Here is a 17403-nt window from a genome sequence, read left to right on the forward strand (position 1 = left end):
CACAGAGACTCTGTGGCGATGGGTGCTGTCCCCAAATGTAGCCATTCCACAGGTGAGATGTGTAGAGTCAGAGAGGCGGTGACTGGCCCAGAGACCCAGATGTGACCCGGGCCGTGCACTCAGCCCTACCCTTTGCCATGCTGGACTTGAGCTTTGACCGCTGAGGCCTCTCTACCCTAGATTCCAAATCTTCCTTGAGTTCTGGAATTCAATGAGGCAGGGTCTGGTCCTGGAAGAGCCACTGGGACAGAGCCCCTGTGGGTGGGGTGGAGGGTGAAATTCTTGGTCCAAGTCTGTGCCCTAAGCTTGGTCCCCACAGGAGGAGGTCTCACCAACTCAGACTTAAAGTGCGATCACTGATGGTTGCTGTGGGACCCACTGGACACATGGGGTCCTTCATCTAGGAGTGGGGTGGGGAGCCCTCTGCCCTCAGGCTGTTGTGGAAAATGAAGGAGCCCTGGAGGGCTGCCTGGAGGGTGACAATCGTCTCTCCTGGTCAAAGAGGCTTGGGGACTGGAACCCTCCTTCAGCGTCCCATTCTCTCTGTCTGGTCCTCTAGAGGCCTTGCCTTCCATTTGCCCCGAGTATTCCTGGGGGGGGATGGTTCCCCCAGGTGTTCTCTAGGACTAAGGCCCCAGCGTTCTCTCGTTCTTTCTTGGTGACCCAGGAAAACAAAGCCCCCTCCTGTATTGACAGCTGGGAATTGTGGTGTCCACCGTCCTCGACCTGCGACGGGGTCTCCATGAGCACAGAGGCTGCTCTGGAGTGAATAGATCATCTTTTCCCCAAACCAAACTGCTTGGCTGGCATTGTTCCTGAAGCGGCTTCACTGGCCAGAGTGAGTGAGAATTGGGGTAGAACGGAGCAGTCACCAGATGTCTTGCTTCCTACAGAAAACTGATTATATTCCTGGTCCCTGAACGATCCTATAGAGACATCCAGTCCCTGACTCCACCTGCCTCCAGGTGCCGAGAACAGCCCATCGTGGGGACTTCACCCTCAGCAAGTGGACGCCGTTTGTCCTGCCAGGGCAGGTGTGTGTCTGCCTTGGGGTGTTCGGGGACAATAGGCCTCTCTGTCCAGGTCCCCGTGTGCTCAAATCCTCAGGAAGGAGCCCACCACTGGTTGGAGGCAAGGACTTCAGAGATCCAGTCAGGAGTGGGGCCACTGAGTCTGGCCCCTTGTCATCTGGGAGGGGTAGTGGAATGGGGCTCACCAGACTGGAGTGTGTCTGGGAGTGCAGTGCGTGTGGTTTGGCTGTTCTCTGGAGCTCTTGGGTGCGGGAGAGCCTTGGGATGACTTTGTCTTGCAGGATGGAGATGGATGAGGACCCGGATAACCTGCCTCCCCAGGGGCAAGGCAATATCATCATTACTAAGTATGAGCAGGTACAAGTTAGGCCGCTCCCTCGAGGGAGGCAGGGCCTCGCCTCTCCCACTGTGCCCTGGTCACAGGGTCCTGGGCTTCCTAAGATCACAGGGTGGGGAGGGGCTGCCCACCTCCCTGGGCCTCCCCCACCTCTCACCTTACCCCCACTATCCTGGCCTCCTCTGGGTTTCAGGGACACCGAGCTGGGGCAGCAGCGGACTTGGGGCATGAGCAGGTTGATGTCGGAAAATACACCAATAACCTCGGGATTGTGCAGTAAGTCCTCTGTCCCCCCGACCCCAGCCACCAATCTCACCTCAGGGATGGGTTTTGTTTTTAGAAAGGCCTCTCTGAAGCAGGACATGTCTCCCTGGCTGGGCCAACCTCCTCTCCAGGGTCAGAACTCCTCCCAGGCTCTCCTGTCGGTCCAGCCTGTGGTCAGGGTTAGGGCACAGCCTCATGACACATTTAGGGAGCTCGGGAGAGGGGGTAGGGACAGAGAGGGGACTAGAGCAGGCCCGTGGGCTCTCAGCACTGTGGTCTCCAAGTAAGCTGGAGAGGAGGGGCAGCCTGAGGATCTGGCCCTGTTCCCTTGGGGCCTGCCTTGGTGAGATCTGAGGGTTGTGGCCACAGGGCAAGAGGGCACCTGGCCTGGCCTCTGGGCAGTTGTATAGCAGATCTCTGAGGGCTCAGGGGGCTCAGCCATGAGGAAGGGGCATAGGGACAGTGAGGGCCTTGGCCCTGGCCCTGGTAGGTTGTGGAAGAAGAAGGGCAGGGCCCTGGCCTGGGCTTCTCACTGAGGCCAGGGGGACAACAGAGCATGCAACTGAAGGCCCCGGGAGTGGTGCAGGGAAGGGACCTGGGCCTGGTAATGGGAGCCCAGCCTGAAGCCGGCCCCTCAGGACTCACAGGATGGAGAGAGGGAGAAGCCTGGGGGAGGGGGGTAGGGTGAGCCCCTGAGACCTGCCACTTCTGGAAGGCACCTGAACCAAGCCAGACCCGGGTGGAGCTGACAGCCTGGGGAGGACAACAGATGGGGTGGGCAGGGAACAGTGGCTCACCTGGGACCCCTCAGTGGGGGAACTTGATCAGTCCCCAAGGCTCTGCATGGCCCTCCAGAGATTCTGCTTCCCGCTGGCTCAGTCAGCACTGCACAGGGTGGATGGAGGGGCCAAGTCAGGGCAGGCAGGACAGTAGGGGAGGACAGCCAAGCATCCCATGTCCTGGTTTTTGCAGTGGCTGGGAGGAGGCTCAGGGCTGAAGGCCAATGACCCTGAGAGCCAGCTGAGGCTGGAGCAGGAGTGCTGGGGCCAGCCCCTCTGCCTGCAGGGCCCTTGGTCATCCTTGTTGCCCTGGATGTCTCCCCAGCAGTGCTGGGCAGCCCAGTCAGAGAGTGGCCAAGGCATGGGTGTGGACGGATCTGGGAGGTCTCACTCAGAGGTTCTGAAAGGACAAGGGTCACAGAAGGGCCAGGGTGGCGGAGAGAGGGTCATAGTGTCTGGGCTGGGCAGGATGGAGGAAGATGGGGAGCAGGCAGGGTGAGCAGCCAGGATGCAGGGAGAGGCAGGTGCACGCTGGGAGGTCAGACCTTGCAAGGCCCATGGGGAGTGTCAGATGGGATGGGCTCCAGGTGCATCCTCAGGGCACTGGGCAGCTCTCAGGCCAGGCTCCCTGGACTCTGGTGGGTGATGTGGTCACTCCTGAGGTACTGCTGTTAGTCAGGGCTTGGCCACCCACCCTGGGTGGCACCCATCCCATCTCAGAACTGGACTTTCTTAGCATCCACAGAGGGTGTCACCTCCAGCCCAGGAGGAGCAGCACCGTTGTGCAGCCCAAGGCACCCCACGGGCTTCAAGTGTCCCCCCCACCCAGGGCCAGCCTTGAGCTCCCTCTTCTCCAAGGTCCCAGTGCCTTGCTAGTGTCAGATCCGCAGGGAGGCCCTTGCCTTCCTTCTCTGTGCCTTGTCCCAGGCTGAGACTTAGGGTGGATGGGGATAGGCTGGTCCTTCCCTGGGGCCCTCTCAGGGAGAGGGATGGCTCCTGGCCTGGTCAGGTCCTCAGCTCTGCCTGGGTTGCCTTACAGTGAGATGGAGCTGCCCCGCGTCAGTGCCCTGGAGGTGAAGATAAGAGCCTGTGCCTGCTGCGTGGGAGGCTGCTTCAGGGACTGGGAATCGGGTGGTCGGTAAGGCAGAGGGGGTGGCCTGTGGGCCTGTGTGGTGGTGAGTGGGCCACGGCTGTCACTGGGAGGGGTGGCCTTTCCTGCTGGACTCTGTTCCCATGAGGGCTTGACCAAAACCCAAACCAAGAACTACAGTCCTGGCTCAGAGTCCACTACCTGTTTGAACCAAGACCCCAGCTGAAGGCTGGACCTGACCAAACTTGGGGCATTTATGGCCTGAGGATGGCATGTCCTGGCATCACCAGTCCAGACTACCAGCTCCAGTTCCTTCAGAGGGTCTCAGCCCCTGGGGCCTGCCCTTTCCTGGCTTCTTCAGGTTGGGTCCCTTCAGGGCCCCAAAGCCCTGGACCCAGCATCCACGGGCCACTGTCAGATGCCTGGCAGCTCCGCTAACTCCATCATGGCTCATTTGACAGCAAAGACGCAAGGAAAGTAAACGTACCAACAAGTGGCAAAAGATGCTTGCAGACTGGACAAAATATAGGAGCACCAAGAAGGTAACATGGGGAGGAAGTGGCCCGCGTGACTGCTCTCTGCAGAGCCAGGAGACAGGCACCCATGGTTGTGACCTGGCACCGTCTGCCTCTCAGTGGGTGGGTGGTACCCCATCCTTGCCATAGGACTGCAGGCCTATTCGCCAGCTTTCCTCTGCGGGGTCGCCCCATGTCCTTTCTCACTGGAGTGTTCTTCTGTCTGTAGCTGTCTCAAAGAGTATACAAGTCATTCCCCTGGCGGTGCGGGGCCGGGCGTGGTCACTTTTGCTAGATATTGACAGAATCAAGTCCCAGAACCCAGGCAAATATAAGGTAAGTCCCTCCCACACTCAGCTAGGGCAGTACAAACAAGCTAGACTGTATCAGGAGCCCAGGACTCCAGCTGGAGGGAACGTTGAGCCTGGGTTGGGGGTGGGGGCTGTGGTCAGACGCACATCCTGGGCATAGATGGTAACTCAGGCACCACAGGTGCGCTGGGCTCTGCTGACCCTCCCTGGCATCAGAAACAAGGTAAAAAGGAGCTTTCTGCAGAAGGAAACCTTCCTTCGTTCCTTCCAGAAGTGCTGACTGTGGGATGACTGCCGTTTGGGGCAGGGAGTCTTTTGTCTGTTCTGAGGCTGCTTCCTCCTCTTGGCCCCGCCCTACAGGTCATGAAGGAGAAGGGCAAGAGGTCCTCCAGAATCATCCACTGCATCCAGCTAGATGTCAGCCACACCCTGCAGAAACACATGATGTTCATACAAAGATTCGGAGTCAAGTAAGGCCAATGGGGCTTGCAGGGGTCCCAGGGAAGATGGGGCAATCCAGAGGAATGAGGTTGTCCCCAGGGCAGAGGCCAGGGTCACCCAGGAGAGGTGACAGAGCCACCAAGGGCTCTCCTGGCCCAGGGAGCAGCCGGCACCATGGACTGAGCACCTCCCGGCTCTAAGCCCTGGGCCAGGCTGGGACATGTAGGGCCAGAACCCAGGTGACTCCCAAGGAGACGGAAGGCAGAAAAAAAAAGAGTCATGCAGATGGTGAAAAGTGCTCTCCATGACCCACAACTATCCAGGATAGGGACCCATGGGAAGGTGGCACGATGGCAGGGCTTGGGAGCCTTCCCAGGCAACACTGACTGCCCAAAATACTAGAAAGGATGCGGGGCCCTGGAAACTCTCATCCATGGCTGGTGGGAACGTGACAGGGCACAGCCATTTTGTAAGTCACATGGGCTGTGGCTCACAAAGCTCAGTGGCCTCGTACCACACATCCCCAAAGTGTGACAGATATTGGCCACACTGATTTGAAAACTGACGTCCAAGTAAAACCCGCATGTGACGTTCACCGCTTGATTGATTGTAACTCACACCCGGAGGCTACGGAGATGATCTTCAACATGGGAACTAGGGAGGAAGGGGGTTCCACTCTTCAGACAGAGGCGACTCAGTGAGGAAAAGGAACGAACCCCCAATGCCCGCAGGAACATGGGTGGATCTTAGATGAGTATTGCTGAGGGAATGACGCCAGACCCAACAGGCTACCACCATGGGATTCCAATTCATTGGCCATTCTGGGAAAGGGCAAACCATAGAGACAGAGAACAGATCAGGATGGCCAGGGACTGACAGAGCCAGGAGACGTTGGCTGCAAAGGGGACATGCTGGGGACTTGGAAGATGAAGGAGCCGCTCTGGGAGGGGCTGCAGTGGTGGACTGGAGGCTCTGCACATTAGTTCAGAACCATGGAACTGCACGTCCCAAAGACTGGACTTCTGTGTGTGCAAACTGAGAAAAAAGGGAAGAAAAAATCAACCAGAGTGAAAAATGATCACTGATCCAACTGTACACCTACGACATTGCATTGCAAGGAATGTGGATTTTACTGAAAAAAAATTCCTAAAAACTCAGGTGTCCTAAAGAGCTCACTGCTTATTTGGGGGGATCATCTGAACCCAGAATTGTGTTCGTTATTTGGGTTTGTAGACAAAATGAAATTGATAGCGTCTGCACAAAAAAAACCAAAACCCTCTTTCCCCTCTTTTCTAGGCAGCAGGAATTATGTGACATCCTCGTGGCTTATTCTGCATATAACCCTGTGAGTATTCCCGGGCAGCGATATTCCTGGGACATGTGCCCATATTCACAGGCATGGGTGTCTCTCGGGGGTGTTGCAACTTCTTGAAAATTCAGTGTTTGTCTACCAGGACGTAGTAGGCAGGACTTCAGCTCGCTGCTGGCAGAAAAGGGTTGAAGCCCAGACTCCTGGTGTCACATGGACCCAATCACCACGTCTCAGATGAAGAAATGACCTTCCCCTCCTGGTGTTGCCCCAAAGACTAGGAGCTTGGCAGGGTCCCACACAGGATGGTCCTTGTAGGAGACAGGTTTGACAAGTTGCTGAGGTGCCTGATGGGCCAGGCACTTGTCATGAAATGAGTTTGCATCCTGGGGGAGCCTCTTCTTCACTGGAAGCCTGGCAAGGATCCAATTTCCCCTTTGCCTGAACCCCATAGGAGCATAGCAGATAGGGAGGGGGGTCACCCAGGTGGCTGTTCCTGCTTGGCCCCCACTTTCCAGACCATTCCAGGCAGGGAGATCTGCTGAGCTGACTGCATGAGCTGCCCACATGGAGGACCCAGCCACCCCTTATGTCTGGCAGGCAGCCCTTGGGCTGTTGCAGGACCTTTTGTGTGGTGGTCAGCGCCCCGCCGCCTGCCCTCGTGGCAGGTGCAGTTCACAGGTGCTGCCCCAGGCCTGGCACAGTGGCCTCCCCAGCCTGGCCCAGGGGAGGGAGCATGAACAATCCCTGACTGTGCCCTTTCGGGCCATGTGAGCTTGGACACTTGCTGCAGGAGTCCCCCCATGCTCCTTGTCAACTGAGTTGTGCATGACCTGCTCAGTCCTCATGTCCAGTGCCAGGGGAGGGGTGCAGAGGCTGCACCTCAAATCCCCTGGGGCCTGAGGCAGGTGTCCCCAAAGACCTGTGCCACCTCTGGTGACATAAGTCCTCCCAGGTGGCCTCAGTCCTCCTAGGTGACATCCTTCCACGGTGACTCTGGCTCTTGCAGGAGGTGGGCTACCACAGGAACCTGAGCCGCATCACTGCCATCCTCCTCCTGTGTCTGCCAGAGAAAGATGCTTTCTGGGCGCTTACCCAGTTGCTTGCTGGTGAGAGGCACTCCCTGCGGGTAGGTGGACAGCTGCCCCCGGGGCCTTACACAGCCATGTCAGGGGACAGCCACCCTGGCCGGTGACCCTGACTTCCAGGCAAGGTGCCTGCATTGTATCCCAGCTTGTTTGGAGCCTCCAGGATGTCCCTGCTGAGGTCCTACAGCAGCCTGGGTCTGGACAGGAACCCCCTCACCTCAAGTCAGACGTCTTTCATCCCTAACATCAGAGGGCATGGATACCTCCCCCCGGCTGCCCTCTGTCGCCCGAAGCCAGCCCCAAATTTGTGCAGGCACCACTCACCTCCCTGAGTGTCTTCCTGCCTCCCAGCTGGCTGTGCTCCCAGCCACCCTCCCTCCCTACAGATGGGCCAACAAAGCCAAGATGGAAGTGTCTGCCCATCCCATGTCCCCCAGCCTGACCCCCACATCCAAGAGATAGCCACATAGCCCCCAGCTCCCACCCTCTTCTCCCCGCTGGCGCCTGCCTTGTGGTGTCAAATGCAGGCTGCCCTCCTGGCACCTGGACCCAGGATGCCGCTAGGCAGTGCCTCCAGCCAGGGACCTCCTCCCCAGGGCTGAGGCTACATGCTGGGGTCACCACATGGGAGGGAGGGAGGCCTCGGGGTCTGGGGTCCCCTGCCCTGCCCAGCTCTTCCAGCTGATGCCTCCACATTTTGGGCATGGGGTCTGATGGGGTGGTGGGTCGGGGGCTTCTCAGTATTCTACAGCCCAAATACTGCCTGGCTTGAGAGGCTCCTATCGCACCAGGAGCAGGTGCTGCACAAGTCCTTCCCAAAGATCATGAGACACCTGGTGAGTGGATGACACCCTCAGCTCCTAACCAGATGCCCTGGGCCCCATAGGCCAAGGGAGGCTCAAGTCCCTCATGGGGCTGGCAAGAGGCTGAGTCCCAGCCACAGCCTGACCTGGGATGGGGATTCCCCATGGATTCAGCGTTGGGTTTCCTTTTCCTGCCCTGGCAAAGGCAGAGGCGCTGGGACCAGGGCCAAGCTGCAGCTGAGCAGGGCTAAAAGAAGTGTGTCCACCGGGCGTCCGTGCATGGGGCAGGTGTTGGAGCCCTGGCCACCGCCCTGGGTTGTGCCATTAAGGAAGGTCTGCAGAGAGGCCTGGAAGTGGGAGGATTTCAGGGCAGCCCAGGGGGCCCTGAGCATGTCTGCTCCTCCCTTCAGGGCAAGGAAGGGCTGTGCATTGAGGGTTCCATGCTGACGAGGCTCCTCCGGTGTTTCCTTGATGGGGTAAGGAGGCACAGGGAGACCCCAGCCCTGGGACTCTCCTGCCCTGCAGTGCCCAGCTCCCTCAGCTCAGGGGTCCAGCTCCCCCAGGAGGACAGGCAGGTCCCTGCAGGGCTCACGAGCCAGGCTCTGCCCAAGAGGGGGCATCCCATGGCAGAGGCCAGGGCTCAGGCCCAGCCTCATGGGCAGACTGGGGCAGGACCCAACTTGCGAGGGCCCAGGGAAGCCCAAGTCCTCAGGAAGCCCTCTTTCCAGAAGCCACAGCGCAGTTGAGATGAGTCCCTCACAAGGAGCTACAGGACCTTGTCTGACTCAGTCTTTTGGGGGTCTCATCCCATGGAGAGGGGTCCCCAGCACTCCAGGGGCCTGAAACCCCAGTGGGCTCTACTCAGGCCACTGGCCCCAGCTTGGAAAGGCCAGGTTCTCCCACACTTGCTGTCCCCACAGAAATCCTTCGGGCTCACCCTGAGACTGTGGGATGTGTTCATCTTGGAGGGTGCGCGGGTACTGACAGCCATGGTGTATGCATCATTCAAAATACACAGGAGTAAGTCCCGTGTGCCCGAGGGTGCTTGGGGGAACATGTGGGACAGACCCCGGCTGGCCTGAGGGAAGTGTCCTTACACTGCCTGCTCCATCCGGGTTGGGGGGTCGGCCTGCTGGGCTGGGCAAGTCATGATGACACTGAGTCCATCCCCCACATGACCCAGATGAAAATCAGGAGTGTGGTGAGCACTTCCCTGCCCTGCCTTCCCCAACTGTAGCCTCCTGTGCACAGCTGAACCCCAGGGTGGCCAAAAAGGACCAGACACCACCCAGTGGGAGGTGGGCCTGGTAGAAATGGGGTGCAGGCACTGTCCCCTCCCAGGGAACCCTCCTGGCCTGATGCCCGCCCTCTCCCTAGAGCACCTCATGAAGCTTTCCTGGAGCACTGTCTGGGAGTTTCAGGAGCGACTCTCTCAGAGCTGGGCCCTGGAGGACAACGCGGTCCTCAGGAACCTTCAAACCTCTATGAAGGAACTCACAAAAAAACACTGGGACCTGCCACCCCCAGGTGGGCTCTAGCACCAGGTCCCCTCTGGAGTCACCCTCTGGGGCAGTCAATGGTGGGGAGTGCCGTGGCCCCACCAGCCCTCCTACCTGGTCTTCCTCCTGCACCTCTTCTTCCTCCTCTTCCTCCTCTACTCCAAGAAAGTCAGATGGGTCTGCCAGTCCTCAGGGCGCCGTGGCTCACACCTGTAATCCTAGCACTTTGGGAGGCCAGGTGGGTGGATTACGAGGTCAGGAGATCCAGACAATCCTGGCTAACACCGTGAAACCCCGTCTCTACTAAAAGTACAAAAAATTAGCTGGGCGTGGTAGCGGGCGCCTGTAGTCCCCAGCTACTCAGGAGGCTGAGGCAGGAGAATGGCGTGAACCCAGGAGGCAGGACTTGCAGTCAGCCGAGATCACACCACTGCACTCCAACCTGGGCGACAGAGCGAGGCTCTGTCAAATAAAAGAAAAGTCAGATAACAAAGGTTTGCCACAGAGGCATCTAAAAAAGTAGGGGGCCGAACTATTCAGAACTCAGAGGCTTCAGATTCGAAGATGAGGCCAAGCAGGAGACTCCTGACCCACTGAGGGCAAGGGAAATATGTGGGGTTGCTGGGAGAAGATGTCATAAAGATCCACTCCCACCTCGTGGTATGTCACAGAACCATACACTTGTATAGCTGTGCACATCTTCTCTCCACTGATTATAGTATTCCTTTCCATTTGTGACTCTCCAATCACGCAGGGAGCTTGCTACAAAATGCACATTGCTATACCATAGCCTGGGGCTTGCAATCCAAGGCTGGCAAGGATTCCTGCACGTCAAGGGCCTCAGGTGACTTTCATGCACACCCAAGTCAGAAGGCTCTCCTGAATCCTGGATGTCACCTTCCTGCCCAAAAAAGGAGGAACGAGGGTCAACCAGCAGCAGACCAGTCACAAAAAGAGATGAAATGTGAGTGCATGGCCTTCCTGACACCCAGACAAAACTTTGGGCACAAAGCCAGGCTGCAGCTCTGGCCACTCACTTGGACCAGGGATGCCCCCATGCAGGCCGGTGTGCCCTGGCTGCTCTTGACACCCTCTCGCTCCTGACACCCTCTCTTCGGCTGCCTGCGTTAGGAAGGGAGAACCTGCCAGTTTTCAGAAGAAAATGTAGCTTTATTATAACATAGGAAAGACTGCAAGTTATTACAGGAGGAGGAGGAGGCCTGAAACAGCTCCTGAAAATGAGAGGGAAAAGGAAGGTGTAAATATGTTGGTAATAAAATCTCCAACCACAGCATAGTCATGGGAATGTTTTTGTTACAATTTTTGTTCTCAAGGTTATAGTAAACAAAACAGTCACTTGAATTGTCAAAAGAGCAGCAGTTTTGCACAATGAAAAGCATACACACCAAGCCAGAATACAATAGCACTCAGGTCTATATGTTGCAGTGGTCCTAGTGCCAGAGGAAACCTCCAGGGAGTTTGTAGTGACCCTCCAGGGAGCCCAGGCCCATGGAGGGCCCTGGGGCTGGAGGGAGGCCAGCAAACCACTCAGCTCAAAGCACTCCCTTCAGGCACCTGAAGAGGGAAAGCCCATGTGTCTTCCTGTGAAGCACTGAATGGGCAGCTAGCATCTCAGAAATGCAGGCGATTTTTCATACACTGGTGTGAATGAGTCTGGGACACCCAGGGGGTCCCGCAGTGGTCAGACACACTTTGAAACAATCAACACCTACACAGGAGGTTACTAGGAAACAGGAAAAATGTTTTCCTGAATTTCATAGCAGATTGGGAGCTAAAGGAAGAGATTCCCAAGCCCATGATGGAAATATTTTGTTTTAACAAAGTAAATTCACAAGAGCACATGAAACACAAAACCTAATGCAAGGGGCAGTGCCCAGGGCCACTGCCTGCCTCCGGTGAGAAGTTCTTTAGCAGCAGTCACAGGGCAACGCTTAGAAAGGCAATGCCACAGTGAATAAGGGGGATTAACTTGGATCCAAAAGTGTAGGATAATGCCCACCAAGAACGCATGTGGCTCCGTCTCTCTTCCCAGTTCTAATGTTCTCAGAGCAGCAGCCACCCCTGAACACAAGGGGAGACAGGAAAGGGCCCAGGGGTGTGGGGATTTATTCCTGGTTTCTTTATTATTTTCCACTGGTCTGTGTGTCTGTTTTTATGCCAGTCCATTGCTGTTTTGATCGCTATAGTTCTGTAGTACAACTTGAAGTCAGGTAATGTGATGCCTCCAATTTTGTTCCTTTTGCTTACGGTAGCTTTGGCTATTTTGGGTCTTTTGTGGTTTGTTTGGATTATTTTTTCTACTTCTGTGAAGAATATCATTGATATTTTGACAGGGATTGCATTGAATCTGTAGATTGCTTTGGGTAGTATAGACATTTTAACAATATTGATTCTTCCGATCTATGAACATGGAATATATGTCAATTGTGTGTGTTCTCTTCAATTTCCTGCATCAGTGCTTTATAGTTTTCTTTGTAGAGATCTTTCACTTCTTTGGTTAAGTTTATTCCTAAGTGTTTTGTTTTATTTATATCTATTATTAATGGGATTTCTCTCTTAATTTCTTTTTTTAGATTGTTCACTGTTGGCATAGAGAAATACTACTGATTTTCGTATGTTAATTTTGTATCCTGCAACTTAACTAAATTTGTTTAACTATTCTAATAGCTTTCTGGTGGAGTCTTTAGGTTTCTCCAAATAGAAGATTGTATCATCTGCAAACAAAGAGAATTTGAGGTTTTCCTTTCCAAGTTGGATGCAGGGCTGTTATTTTATTTCAGGCCATTTTCCAAGCTCAATGGTTTTTGTCAGAATTCAGTTCCTGTAGTTACAGGACTGAAGATTCTGGTTTCTTTTTGCCTGTCAGTGGAGAGTTGTTCTCAACTCCCAGAGGCTGCCCACCATTCTATGGCACGCAGCCTTCCCCACAGCATGGTAATTGTTTACCATGGAAGAAAATCTTAGAAGAAATCTTCATATCACCTACCACACAGTTCCCTCTAAATTTCAAATGTTCATATTTTCCCTAAAGGCAAAATATATTTACTCCCTCTCAAAGATTTCATCTCATCATCAGCTCATATCCAAAGTATTATTATCTAAATCATATCATCTAATCACCTCAAAGTCCAAAATGGCCCCTAAACATCATAAACTTAAAGTTCAAAAATCTTACCTTCTAAACGTTCTAAATCAGGTGCAGATGGGTACAAATCATTTAGTGCAGCTCCTGGGGGTACACTTTCAACTTGTGGACCTGTGAAGCTAAAGAAACAAGTTATTTTCTCTGACAATCTGTTTGGGTGAGCAGACCCAACACCAGATCTTGGGGGTTAGGGCTACAAAGTCTGGCGGAGTTAAAGGAATGAGACAAGAGTACATAGGTTGGGTCCAGGGGGCCAATGCTAGTATGGAGGCTGCAAAGGCTCTGATCTCTGGGAGCCCACACTATCTATTGGTAATCGAACAAAGAAGCAGGTGGTGAGGACATGCGGACGTGGGGGTAGACAGATGATGACATGAGGATGTGGGGGTAGAAAGGTAGCAGTGCATCAAGCGTAGCTGAGACGGTTTAGCATATGCTCTGCTACTTGAGGTAAGGGAGAATAGATTCTTCTAATTCAAGATACAATCAATTTATGATCTTGGGAGAGCAAGAAGCAAGGGGCCAGCGAGTCTGGACACATTCCAGAGGCTACGAGGGGTTTTATTCCCCGAGCCCTGGGTGCTCTCCAAACCACAAGGGGTTTTATGCCCTGGGCTTAGATTGTAGTGCAGCAGGGCAGCCTTCCACCCTTTGGCACAAAGCTTGGTGTTCCCTAGGCCACGAGGGGTTTTAGACCATGGACCCAGGGCATGTTCCAAGACTCTTTTACATTATGTCAGACAAGCAAGCCCTGCCTCAGCCCTTCTACCAACACAATTCTAATATACATTACTGGACAGGCAGAGGATAACAGTTATGTGCATCTGGATAAAGATAGGTGGAGGAGGCTGGACGTGGTGGCTCACGCCTGTAATCCCAGCACTTTGGGAGGCCAAGGTGGGTGGATCACCTGAGGTCAGGAGTTTGAGAGCAGCCTGAGCAACATGGAGAAACTCCGTCTCTACTGAAGATACAAAATTAGCCAGGCGTGGTGGTACATGGAGGCTGAGGCAGGAGAACTGCTTGAACCTGGGAGGCAAAGGTTGCAGTGAGCCAAGATCACGCCATTGCACTCCAGCCTGGGCAACAAGAGCAAAACTCCGTGTAAAAAAAAAAAAAAAAAAAAAAAAAAAAATATATATATATATATATATATATATACACATACATACGCACACACACACACACACACACACACAATATGTTCACAAATTAACAAATGAGCCATAAATTGAAAGAGATTAAAAATTAAAGAAGCTACTTCATTGAATATTATACTGGTCATCACTGATGTTTGCCAAAATGTAAAGATTTCAGTTTCTTGAACATGTATGTTAATAAATTATAGATAAGAATACATGTATTTATAAATATATTTCAACAGTTTCACTTCCTCAGAATAGTGTTACAACTCAAGTATCAAAGAGGCCAATTGGGTCATGAACACATAGACTCAATGTTTATAATCTAATCTTTGTGGTAAAAAAATGCTCAAAAACCTAGAGATGTGAGCAATACCAGTAAAAGTTCTACCATTTGTCAAGATTGTTTAAAATGAGAATTTCTGTTTCCCTGGTTGGCTGTTACTTTTCTGGAAGCCTGAGGAGAGGAGAAGCTGTCAGTGAGGTCCCTGAAGTTACCCAGGCCCAGAAGAGACACAGCATCAGCTGACAACTGCAGTAAATGCCACTGAAGACCCTCGCTGGGAAGAGGCTGCAGAACCGTGTCTGCCATGCTCGTGTTTTAAATGCTGGCCAAGATGAATCAAAACTTCTTTTCCTTTTTTAAATAGAAGCATTTTCAGGTACTCAAAATATGTCACACAAGACTAATTTATTACGTTCGCCCTATATCATTTCTTTCTTAAACAATTTAAGCAGGAGTTATTTCACATACTGTATTTGGCAATCAGCTTTTGCTATTTCGAACCACTGAAGACAATAAATTTGTTTTCTTCCTCTTTTCTGTTTCTTTCTTTCTTTCTTTTTTTTTTTTTTTGAGACAGAGTCTCGCTCTTGTCGCCCAGGCTGGAGGGCAGTGGTGCGATCTCAGCTCACTGCAGCCTCTGCCCTCGCTCGCTGCATCCCTCCCTTCTGCAGGTAAGATGCCAATATTTACCCTACTGACCGTGGCCAGTTCTTGGTATTGCTCAAGTCCCCTGGGCCTTCAGACTGGCGGGTGACTTCAAGGGACCAACCACCCTGGGCCTCTCCTGGGACAAACACTTGCCTTCACCCACTATCGATGTCTTGCTCAGCCCTCAGAGGAGCGTGGTTGGCGTGGATTACTTCATGCCTTGATTCTGCCTTCCCGGAAACCACGGTGGCAGCAGGCTTGGATGTCACCAAGTCACCGTGTTTCATGCTATTTCTGGAGGTTCTCGCCTTTGTGGCCTCGCAAAGGAAGGCGATCTGGTGCTTTGGGGAAGGCCCTCGGGATGCTCCTCCAGATGGTCTTCTTCAGGCCTTTTGCTCAGCATTGGTCTGATCAGTTCTGCCAGCTCTGGGCCATGATCTCTTGGCACTGGCGCGGCTTTCCTTCAATAATTTCATAAACTCCAGACTTCGTGTCTTTTGCATGGAAAGCACGCGGTGCCCATTTCATGGACACCGCACCCCGGAGCCCATTTCATGGACACAGCACCCCAGAGCCCAAACGTCAGCCCTGCGGGTGTGGGGTTTGTTAGGGACAATTTCGGGCTCAGGTGGAGGGGGCGCTTCCCCAGCGCGGGCGCGTCCTGGGCCCCATCTGAGGCCGTGGGCTCCTGGCAGGAGGACCTCGAGTTTTCACATCCCCATGAAGGATGCATTTTCCCCCACTCTCGGGGACAAGCTTCCCTTTGGTGGCGTTGGGCACGGATCACCGCCTGGCAGAAGCCCGCGACAGCGTGGAGGGAGCGATGCCCCCGCCGGGACCCCTGGTGGGTGATGGCGCCGGGAGGCCTTGGCTGGGACAGATCGGGGCCTCCCGGTCGGTCAGCGACTCGCGCCCGGCTGCGGCTTTCAGAGGCTTTTGGACACCGCCTGCCATCCCGCCGCGCCTCTCGGGGTCCGCTCCCCCGGACTGGCCCTGCCCACGGAGCGCCGGTAGCAGCCGGCGGCCAGGAGCCAGTGGCGGGAGCCACCGGTGGGAAAACCGGCAGGAGGCTGCGCTGGACCCCGCTGGGCAGCGCCAATCCCTAAGGCAGCCGGGCGGGTGAGCTAACGGCGGCGGGGGCGGCTGAGGGGCTGAGGGGCTGAGGCGGCTGAGGCGGCTGAGGGGCTGAGGAGGCTGAGGCGGCTGAGGAGGCTGAGGCGGCTGAGGGGCTGAGGGGCTGAGGCGGCTGAGGGGCTGAGGCGGCTGAGGCGGCTGAGGGGCTGAGGGGCTGAGGGGCTGAGGCTGGTGAGGGGCTTGAGGGGCCGAGGGGATAAGGCGGCCGACGCGGCTGAAGGGACTGAGGGGCTGAGGTGGCTCAGGGGCTGACGCGGGTGAGGGGCTGAGGGGCCGAAAGGCTGAAGGGCGGGCAGCGTGCCGGGTCCCTGCGGCTGGGTCCACCGCACGTCACGTGGCAGAATCCCGGGGCTGCTTTCTCTCTGGCTGCTCAGCCACTTGTTTTCTTACTGTGAACCTCGTGGGCTCCTGCTCGGTGTCCTCCTTAGTCTGTCTCTGTTTTTGCATTCTATTGGCAAGAATGTTATTTAGGATATTTTACTGATATAACTGAGGATGAACTGTGTTTTGCAGCATTTTGTTTTATTACGCGTTTTCTCCTAGATTTTGGTATCATTTTTACGCTGACTTGATTAAACATTTTGGAAACTTTCCTGGAACTGATAGCCTTTATATGATCTTTTTCTTGAGGTAATAAAATAATTTACTTTGAAATGTCTCAGCCTAACAACTTTTGTGCTTTTGTTGTTTTGTGCAGAGGTGGGAAGACTCCTTTGCATTTTTGGTATAACTTCTGTGTTAATGATTTTATTGCTTGTTTCGCAAAATCACTTAGTGATCCGTGTTTTCCAACTTAGAGTTAACATGCACCATTTTGCGAAATAAAAAAATGTCTCGTATATCTCTTTGTATGTCTCTTTTCATTTCTCGTGTTTGGAATTGTCTTCATTTTTTCATCATTAGTTTAAAGTAGGAATTTATTAAATATTCCCAAAAGACCGAAGTTTTACTTCATCTCCTAGGCATTCATTTTTCAATGTGTTATTCACTGATTTCTCCACGTTCATTAATATTGGGAATAATTTATATAAATTGATTATTGCTGCGTTACAAGCTTACGGAGCAACATTCTGTCTTCAGTATTTTAATGTATTTTTTAATTAAATATACTTTAGTCACTTATACCGTATTTAAGTTTATTTTCCTGATTCTAGGCCCTCTAATTATTAACTAGAATGCTTATAGTTTTCCCTAAGCTTCAATTGTTTATAATTTATTCATTTATGACAGATGAGCATAAAACTACTTCGTTATGAAGATGTAATGATATATTGTGTACAGATTTTATACTATGTGCTTGACACAAACACTCTTAAATAATTGTTTATTTTTTCCACCTGCTTTTGACATAATGAAAGTGCATTTTTAATTTTTTAATTTTTTTTATTTAGTTGTAACAGACTTTAGGATATAATGGTCCCAGATTCTTTTGTTATCTGTTTTTTAGCCACATTGTTTATACTGTTGTCATTATATAGTATTTACATGCTGTATTAGTCTACTCAGGCTGCTATAACAAAATACTATAAACTGGGTGCTTTCAACAACAGACATTTATTT

At 53.1% G+C, this 17403-nt stretch overlaps 2 protein-coding genes across 2 annotated transcripts in view; both read left to right on the plus strand.

The window, feature by feature from the left end:
* The window catches only part of ZNF286A (zinc finger protein 286A), a 35342-nt gene extending 34369 nt beyond the window's left edge, over positions 1-973 (plus strand). The window contains exon 7 of the mRNA XM_055366938.2: positions 894-973. The gene's annotated coding sequence lies outside the window, so the exon portion shown is untranslated. The remainder of the gene's footprint in view (positions 1-893) is intronic.
* Positions 939-10758, plus strand: TBC1D26 (TBC1 domain family member 26). Its single transcript, XM_055366939.2, is given in 15 exon segments — positions 939-1034; positions 1313-1388; positions 1562-1644; positions 3451-3511; positions 3963-4043; positions 4246-4264; positions 4267-4352; positions 4688-4797; positions 6065-6113; positions 7087-7186; positions 7907-8001; positions 8379-8444; positions 8889-8988; positions 9346-9495; positions 10222-10758. Coding segments are annotated over 14 exon segments (1425 nt in total). The 5' UTR covers positions 939-1034; position 1313; the 3' UTR covers positions 10572-10758.
* Positions 10759-17403: the final 6645 nt, after the last annotated feature.

This window comes from Gorilla gorilla, chromosome 19 (assembly GCF_029281585.2).
Source record: "Gorilla gorilla gorilla isolate KB3781 chromosome 19, NHGRI_mGorGor1-v2.1_pri, whole genome shotgun sequence".
Taxonomy (NCBI): Eukaryota; Metazoa; Chordata; class Mammalia; order Primates; family Hominidae; genus Gorilla; species Gorilla gorilla.